Source organism: Cryptomeria japonica, chromosome 10, assembly GCF_030272615.1.
Source record: "Cryptomeria japonica chromosome 10, Sugi_1.0, whole genome shotgun sequence".
Classification (NCBI taxonomy): Eukaryota; Viridiplantae; Streptophyta; class Pinopsida; order Cupressales; family Cupressaceae; genus Cryptomeria; species Cryptomeria japonica.
In genome coordinates, this window is record NC_081414.1 from 2,416,648 (window position 1) to 2,425,956 (window position 9,309).

A 9,309-nucleotide genomic window follows, 5' to 3' on the forward strand; every position below is an offset into this window, starting at 1 on the left:
TAACAACTTTCTTTTTATTGAAAAAATGGAAGAATAATTACAAGATGACAATCTCATTTTTATTGTTTTAATGATATTGAGGGTTAACTCTCTTTTAATTGTTTTTGTCTAATTAGATTTGATTCCACCTAGTATCTCATTTCTACCATCCATTTTTTTAATAATATTTTATTGACACTTTTTAATCACTAAAATGTGAAAAACTTATTGACATATTAACTTATTTTTTTTATGAATATGTGCGTCAATATCTATTAGATTAAAAATAGGTTACCCATCCACAAAATAATATGGGGACATGTGGTCACCCCTCCAAGTCACATGGACAGTGCCCAAAAAATAGAACCAAAGTCACACGAATAAGACCCTGAAAAGCAAAGAAACAACAAAACAAAATAACAGTCATGAAAGCTAAACCCGAATAAAATAAAATCATATTCAATTATGCAGCAAGAGCAATCCTAAAAGACGGTCGAGGAGGATCCCTCTCATCCAACTTTCCCCTTGTCGTCTCCCTCTTCTTTATCTTCAATTGACTTCGATGAGATAGCAAGATCCATCCGAGAAAACCACTTTTAACCGAAAGCCACCCACCACTAGTACACCACCCCAAGACCAGACCCTCTTATTTGAATGCGATAATTAAAAAAAAGAAAAAAAGACTTATTAATGTATTAGTTATTTGCACGTGAGAAAAAAAAAAGAAAAGAAGATACCATATGAATTTCTTCCACTCGTTGGGTGGAATAAGGTAGCGGAACGGACAAAATTTATAGATGGGGCCGGCAAAATTTCAAAATATCAAGCCTTGGGCAACAAGACACATCCATGCGGATTAAATACTAAATCGGACACCAGTCTTACTTCATATTGCTCTTCACGAATGGTCATGGACTTAAAAACACCTTTGTTAGCAAACCCTAATGAAACGCACACTATTACTTCCTATGCAAATGCTAGTCTGCTCAGTCTGCTCACATTCAGCTGGCTCAACTCTCTGCTTAAACATGGAAACAAGACATGTTTAAAGCTTGATCATGTGCCTTCTCTATTCGGCAAGGACACTGCTTTGCACTCAGATCTTACATTCCAATCCAACCTGAGTAAGCTTAGGGCAAACAGTCCATTATGCAGCACAGGGCTGGCAAAAGCTATATTCTTATCTATTTGGGAAGAATGGTCTGTGAATGCACTGTTTGCATTGGCTTATACCATTTCAACTTTTGTGGGTCCTTACCTGATAAGCCCATTAATGGAGTATTTGGAAGGAAAACAAGAACAAGTGTTTGGGTACGGGGGTGGATATATGCTTGCCTCTGTTTTCATTGGGACAAAGGTGATAGAATCATTTACAAGGCCATATTGGTTCTTTGGATCCCATAGGCTTAGCTTACAGATCAGATCAGCCCTGACAGCTGCCATATATAAGAAAGGTCTCAGGCTTTCATATGCAGCCAGGCAAAGACATTCTAGTGGAGAAATTATCAATTATGCAAGCACAGATGTCCACACTGTTGGAGACTTCGCTTGGTTTTGGCATGATATTTGTTTGTTGCCAGTACAAATTCTGCTTGCTCTTTTCATTTTGTACCGAAATCTAGGGATAGCGTCACTAGCAGGTGAGGGTTTTTTTATGAGCTATTTATTTTCAATTGTGTAATTTTCCCATAATTTTCGGAATTAAACTTTGCATAATTTTGCATTCCTTCAAACTCAAACATCAGTTTGCCATGTTTAAAGATAATAAATCCGACACCATTCTATGCTCATTGCTAACTAAAGGTTTTCCATCCCTTGAATTTTACTCTGTTTACAGGCCTGGCAGCAACAATTGCCTTGGCACTTGCAAACCAGCCTTTTGCGGGATTGCAAAAGAAATTCCAATATAAGATAATGGAAGCCAAGGATGAGAGGATGAAGATCACTTCGGAGGCATTGAGGACTATGCAAATATTAAAACTTTATGCTTGGGAAACTAAATACATGCAGAGGTTACTGGATATGAGGAAAAATGAATGTGGATGGCTGTGGAAGTATTTATACGCTAAAGCTATTGTTACATTTGTTTTCTGGGTAACCCCAATTCTTGTTTCGGCTGCGACATTTTGCATTTGTGTATTCGTAGGAGTAAATTTAACCACTGGAAAAGTCCTTGCCACATTAGCAACTTTAAAAGTCCTTCAAGATCCAATACAATTTCTTCCAGATTTAGTTTCTGCACTAGCTAAGACTAAAGTATCTCTCGACAGAATTGCCAACTTTCTGGAGATGGAAGAGCTTCAATGTACTGCAGTAGAAAGGACAGAAATGAGGCCAAGCGGAGCAATAATTGACATTGAAGGTGGAGAATTCAGTTGGGATCCTTTCTCGCCTGCATCTAATTTATCAGTAATTAGGTTGCAGGTGAAAGCTGGGATGAAAGTTGCGATCTGCGGACCAGTTGGTTCAGGTAAGTCAAACATTCTGTCATGTATTCTTGGAGAAATGACAAAAATATCTGGGGAAGTTAAGGTGAGAGGCCGCACAGCGTATGTTTCTCAGTCTCCATGGATACAGTCTGCGACAATACAAGAGAACATATTGTTTGGGAAGGCAATGAATGAAATGAAATATAAAGAAGTTATCAAAGCTTGTGCATTGGAAAAGGACCTCCAGCTGTTCTCTCAGGAAGACCAAACTCAGATAGGAGAGAGAGGTATTAACTTGAGTGGTGGACAAAAGCAAAGAATACAGCTCGCTCGTGCTATATACCAAGATGCACATATCTATCTTCTTGATGACCCTTTCAGTGCTGTTGATGCTGACACTGGAACTCACCTCTTCAAGGTATTAGAAACTTGAATCACACCACAAACATGGAATAAAATGTAAAAGCTCGTAGCAACTCTATGGCATAAGAAGTCAAGAACATTAATCTAGAATTCAATTCTTTGTTCCAATATACATTTGGGTAAGTGTCTGTTCTTCTCCAGGGAATGCTCCTGAGGTGGAAGTTCTTATAGACAGCAATGCACACAATCGTAGAGCTTTTTGTTTCACTGTACTGAATGGAATTTGTTGATTATAGGAATGCATACAAGGAATTTTGAGATCAAAGACCATATTATATGTGACTCACCAAGTTGGATTCTTACCTCCTGCAGACCTCATTCTAGTAAGCCCTATCTTGCGTATATAGAAATGCATGCCTGTTAGTATTTTTTCTTATCTTTTAAAAAAACTGCAAGAAAATTTCTTAATAAATTACGTCAAATCCCTAAACAGGTAATGCGAGATGGCATGGTTACTCAGGCTGGTAAATACAATAATCTTCTCCAAGAAGGCATGGATTTCATTAGAATGGTTGGTTCACATGATCAAGCTTTGGAGGCTGTTAATGCATTAAAAATCAAATCCAGTTTTAAAAGTAGTGGACATGAGCAAATGAGTGAACATACGAGTAAGAGACAGATAACATCTCAAAACTCTTGCAAGGCAGCCAGTACCCTGAACATCCAGGATGCAGTACAAGATATAGAAAAGAATAGTAGAGAAAATGGTGCAGAGGATCCCAGACCTAAGAAAGAACAGATTGTGCAGGATGAAGAGAAACAGCAAGGAAGGGTTAGTTTTCAGATTTACTGTTCCTATCTAACTGCAGTATACAAGGGCCTCCTAGTCATTGTGATGTTACTGGCTCACGTGTTTTTCCAAATATTGGAAATCTCTAGTAACTATTGGATGGCATCTGAATCTCCCACAAGCATAGATGACAAACAAATCATTGACAGTTCTCTTCTCATTTTAGTGTATATTTTACTGGCAGTGGGCAGTGTTTTTTGTGCATTGGTGCGCACTGTAGTTCTGTCAAAAGCTGCTCTTCAGACAGCACAAATGTATTTTGTGAGAATGCTTACTTGTATTTTCCATGCACCAATGGCCTTCTTTGATGCAACTCCTACCGGTCGCATATTAAATCGGGTCAGTTCCGTAGTCCTTTTAACAGTTTCCATTTTGTTGTTATGTAGTAATACAGAAATAATTCTTTGGATCATTTTATGCATCCCCTATCTGTTGTTTGTATTGTTCATTCCATTGAGAATATTGTCTGTAGTTTGGCTTCACATAGAAATCAGTTAGGGAATATATAATGCTACAGTGTCAAACACAGAAGTGCAGATTTATTGATTTGTGCTAATCCAAAGCAGATCATTGGAATTGACAGGTATCCACGGATCAAACCGAAGTGGACAGGATACTTCCTTTCTACTTTGGGAGGCTAGCTTTCTCAGTGATAGATTTACTGGGGATAATTACTGTTATGTGTCAAGTCTCATGGAAGGTGTTTGCCATATCCATACCAGTCTTGGCAATTATTGTATGGTACCAGGTATGTTTCTCTTACATATTGTCCAGTTTTCCTCTAGCAAGAAATTTTCTGATTGAGATGAACAACCTTGTCCTCGAGTGTTAAACATATCATTATATGGTGGAATAGAAAATGGATCAAAAGGATTATCTCATTGTGGATAACTTTTCCATTTATTTGAAACTATGCGCATACCTTTTAATACATCATAGAATCTGGTCTTTTGCACCCATGGGCAAGAAAAATAAACCTCCTTTTCAAATACATCCAATTTAGCTATGACATGTTTCCCTATAAATTTTTAAATTCATTATCTTGACCAAGAAATAATATAATTTCCTTGAAATATCGATTTTCATCTCCTGGAAAGGAAATTGCAAATAAGAAAACAATTGTCCTTTAAACTTTCCCACGATTTCTGATCATCCAAGACTCTCCTAGAAGTGGGAAGGGGCCTAAAAAATGCGAGATCCTTCTGGTTCTACTACTTTGAAGATTCATCTATTTACATTGCCCAAGCATGTATCATTGTATAACTATGTCTTCTTCCCGATTTAACGAAACAGAAAAAAGAAACTTACCATAGACGATCTCATCTTAAATGGTGAGAGGTTTTGAGTAGCGACCACCCAATATTCCTCAAGATCGTGAGCTTATTTTCTAGTAAATATGGGAATACAAGGTCTGCCTCCAATTCTCATAAACGTCTTAAGTTGCATGACAATAGAATGGTTTTCGATCACTTGCATGACAATAACACAGACCCACGGAATTGCCTTGCAAAGTTGTAGGTAAACGAATTTGTCAGTTTCTAATATCTATTCATTTGTTAATTATTCAAAATTCAGTGAAGTAACCAATTGTTTTTATCATTATCACACAAATGCTTTAACAGTAAAAAACCCTTCCATGCTGTCATGTTAGAGAGGGGAATAAATTTAGAAATTAGTCACATCTGGATCAAAGATGGACTGAAAGGGACTAATAGCAAGCACTTCAACAGCAACATGGTATCAGGTCAGGCTGTGAGACCCAAGCATTTTAAGGAGTGGCTTTGGGGTGTTGGAAATAAGCTACACTTGAACCAAAAATGGATTGGTTTTAAAAGGACTAGTAGCTCAGTGGTAAAGCACTCCAACAACAAATAGAACATCTTAAGTTTGAGTCTTAGTTGTTCCATGAAAAACTCAACAAAAAGATCTTGTGTGTTACTATTTACAAAGATTTTCCATAGATCATCAGTTGTTTGATACCTTTTTTCTAACCTTTAATAGGATGCACGAACCAAAACATGTATTTTATTATGTCTACTCTTCCAAAGTTATCGCATATTAAATCAGATAGCATGGATGTAGTTGAACATCTAATAGACTTTTTTTTGCAAGCCAGTTTTTGGAATAGAGTGTGAAATTTTTTATCAATGTTTCAGAGCACACTCCGTGATCTCTCATCAGAATGACAGAGAACTAAAGACACAAAAATTCGCACACAGTCTATTCCAGAAATTGGTTTGCAAAAATTTTATGAATTGTGAAAACCTTATATCATCTAATAGACGTTATTGGTATGCACGCAGAGGTACTATATAGAGACAGCAAGAGAGTTGGCCCGTCTGATAGGTGTTCAAAAAGCTCCAATCATAAACCATTTTGCAGAGTCCATCTCTGGGGCATCCACTATAAGAGCATTTGATCAAGAAGGTCACTTCATAAATACCAATCTCACTTTACTTGACGATTATTCACGAGTCCGATTCCACAGCTCTGCATCTCAGGAATGGCTTGGCCTTCGAATGAACTTGCTATCAAACTTCATATTTTCTTCTTGTTTGCTATTTCTATTGAACTTTCCCAAGGGCGCTGTTGATCCAAGTAAGCGTTATTACTGAATACAAATATTTTGAACGTGCAAGAGAAGAAAATTGGTTTCTTGCATATGGAGATTAATTTTCATCGGGGGCTTGCAGGTGTTGCAGGGCTAGCTGTAACATATGGATTGAATCTGACAGCATTGCAATTTTTGGTGATATACCACCTATGCTATGTGGAAAACACAATAATTTCTGTGGAGAGAATCTTGCAATATTGTAAAATTCCAAGTGAGGCTCCATTACTCATCGAAGAAAATCGGCCAAACTGTGATTGGCCATCAAATGGAACAGTAGATTTTGACAATTTACATGTGAGTACATCTCACTAGCCCCTGTTATTCCAGAATAAGCTTTACCTCTCACTTTGTGGTTATGCACATGAGTTCCATAGACCTACTTAGAATTTCAATTTTGATTTATGAACTTCATATGTTAAGGTTAAGTCCTAGATGAATACATGCAGGTCCGCTATGGGGCACATCTACCAATCATCTTAAAAGGCATCACATGTAGCTTTCCAGGTGGGAAGGAGGTGGGGATTGTGGGTCGTACTGGTAGCGGCAAATCTACTCTCATCCAAGCCCTGTTTCGCATTGTAGAACCTGCATGGGGAAAAATTATGATTGATGGTCTTGATATCACAAAAGTGGGTCTGCACGATCTCCGGTCCAGGATAAGTATAATTCCTCAGGAACCGGTAATGTTCGAGGGATCCATACGGGTGAATCTAGACCCACTTGAAGAGCACTCTGACACTGAAATTTGGGAGGTCCGTTTTGTGGAGTTGCATTACGCAATAACATAAAAGCCAAACTTAGACCCTCTTTTTCTTTTGTGTGTATGTTTCATAGAACGATTTTTTCTCTTCATTACAGGCTTTGAGAAAATGCCAACTCGAAAGAGCTGTCCATGCAGAGGAAGGAAAATTGAATTCGAAGGGTGAGTCCTCCAAATTCTAATTTGCCAAATACAATTATTGTTGACGCTTATTAGATACAGATCTACTTTTTGCTTTTTTATCCTTGATGTTGAAATCCTTTCAAGACTCTCTATAACCATTGGAATTTACTGGCTTCTCCATAAATCTTCCTTGGTTATTCATGGTCATTAATGTAATCTGATTCTTTCTATGCTAGCAGTGAGTGGGAATGGAGAAAACTGGAGTATGGGTCAGCGGCAGCTTATGTGTTTAGGAAGGGTTCTTCTTAAGAAAAATCGTATACTGGTGCTGGATGAAGCTACAGCTTCAATAGACACTGAAACAGATTTTCTTATTCACGAGACAGTTCGTAGAGAGTATGCTGAATGCACAGTTATTACTATAGCACATCGAATCTTTACTGTAATGGACTCTGACTTGGTTCTAGTGCTCAATGAAGGTATGCTGTCTTTTCAGTCAACATATTACTACTTCTGTCTAAATTTGTTTTTCCCTTTCGTTCAGTTGATATCAGAAAGAAAAACTAAAAATCTGGAGATTATGCAGGCAGAATTGTGGAATATGATTCTCCATCTCAACTTCTCCAACAGAGTTCATTTTTTATGAAGCTTGTAGAAAGGTACAGTGGCAGATCAAGTGACACATCAGACATGAGCTGAAATCTCAATTACTGGGCAATTTAAGTGTGTTGGATATCTCCTGGTCCAAAGTGTTCCATGGCAAGATCTCTATTTGCTATATGGAATAGAATTAGTAATTCAATATGAGTTCACACAGAATCTACATACGATATTATTAATAAATACTAGTTCGATTAAAATATAATAAATAATTTAGTCTGGATTTATAATAATGTTAGTGATTTATGAGTTGACATAGAATCTAGAGATGACCTTATTAATAAAACATTAATTGTATTTATTTACTTAACTGTATTTATCTATTTTAATATATTTTAAATTAAATTTAGATTAAAAATAATAAATAATTTAATCTAGGTTTATAATACTAGTGTTAGTGATTTTTTGATCTTTTATAATATTATGTAAAATTCTTTAGATTAAAATTAATCTTGAAGTTATGTTAAATTTTTTTATTCGTATTAAAGTTATGTTAACTTGATTCTAAAGTAAATTTATAGATAAGAGACACAAATATACACATTAATTAATATGCATTTCATAAGTTTTGTGTAAATGAAAATAATTATTTATTGTATTTTGCTTTACATGTATGCATCAAATTGTTAGGAGTCATGTCTTGCAAATGCAAATTTTAGATATTGAAATTTTTTAATACACAAACAACATATTTAGGCTATAGCTATAATAGAGATTCATTCTTAAGTGCAAACAAGATCGAAGGAATATCGATTGAAACAAAACCATTAGATCAACATCTCCTTTGAGCAGTAGATCATCATTAACATGAACATGTTGTAAGAAAACGTTAATTCCCCCAAAAGATGAATGTGGACATTGAGAAAATTGGATTGCTTCATCATAACAATATGCTTTGAAGAATGTATCCATTAGAGATGAAAATAATTAGATTCATCATGTTCACTGTGTTGGGAACATGTTTTTTTAAAAGTATTTCATCTTTTGGCACAAGCTTATTAACCATAGAGGTATATTTGATTCCTATTCTTCTTACATAATAATGGGGAATGTGGAAGATGAAGATGAATCGAAATTTATAACAAAATGCAATGTTTCTTCAATAGATAAATCAGTGTCAAGATGTTTAGAAAAAATATCCTAAACCAAAAATGAATTTTTTGTTGATAATTTTGACATGATGCGTACCATGAGCTAAAAAATCTTGAAACAAAAGATCTTGTTCTTAAATTAACTATGTTATTTCCTAGACCTTATCTTGTTTAGGTTCATCAAAGAATCCTTTAAATGCTTTAAATAAATCATCCAATACATATTAATCCATTGTGTAATCATTGTCCTCTTAGTGGAAATGGTTGAATCATAATTCAGGTCTCTAGATTTTTGGGAAAACTTTATCTTTCTTTAGATATAGATGATATAGTCTTTCTATGTTTGACTTAGAAGCTTGTTCTTCTTCACTGTAGAATTTTAGCATTGCTTGTGAAGTAGATGGAAATTCAACTCTTTGTATGATTTGTTAATGTAGGGG

At 35.8% G+C, this 9,309-nt stretch overlaps 1 protein-coding gene across 1 annotated transcript; it reads left to right on the forward strand.

Annotated features, from left to right (window-relative positions):
- Positions 1-845: 845 nt before the first annotated feature.
- On the forward strand, positions 846-8,011 carry LOC131069422 (putative ABC transporter C family member 15). Its single transcript, XM_058004839.2, has 11 exons — positions 846-1,619; positions 1,817-2,826; positions 3,068-3,154; positions 3,265-3,960; positions 4,205-4,369; positions 5,925-6,219; positions 6,315-6,529; positions 6,682-6,987; positions 7,094-7,157; positions 7,358-7,597; positions 7,705-8,011. The coding sequence occupies exons 1-11, from the start codon at positions 884-886 to the stop codon at positions 7,815-7,817; spliced, it is 3,927 nt and encodes a 1,308-aa protein (XP_057860822.1). The 5' UTR covers positions 846-883; the 3' UTR covers positions 7,818-8,011.
- The last annotated feature ends 1,298 nt before the right edge of the window (positions 8,012-9,309 follow it).

Coding starts and splice junctions, on each gene's coding strand:
- LOC131069422 (XM_058004839.2), top strand. CDS start 884: ATGGTCATGGACTTAAAAACACCTTTGTTAGCAAACCCTAATGAAACG. Junction 6,220..6,314: donor CAAGGGCGCTGTTGATCCAA/GTAAGCGTTATT, acceptor GGGGGCTTGCAG/GTGTTGCAGGGCTAGCTGTA. Junction 6,530..6,681: donor TAGATTTTGACAATTTACAT/GTGAGTACATCT, acceptor GAATACATGCAG/GTCCGCTATGGGGCACATCT.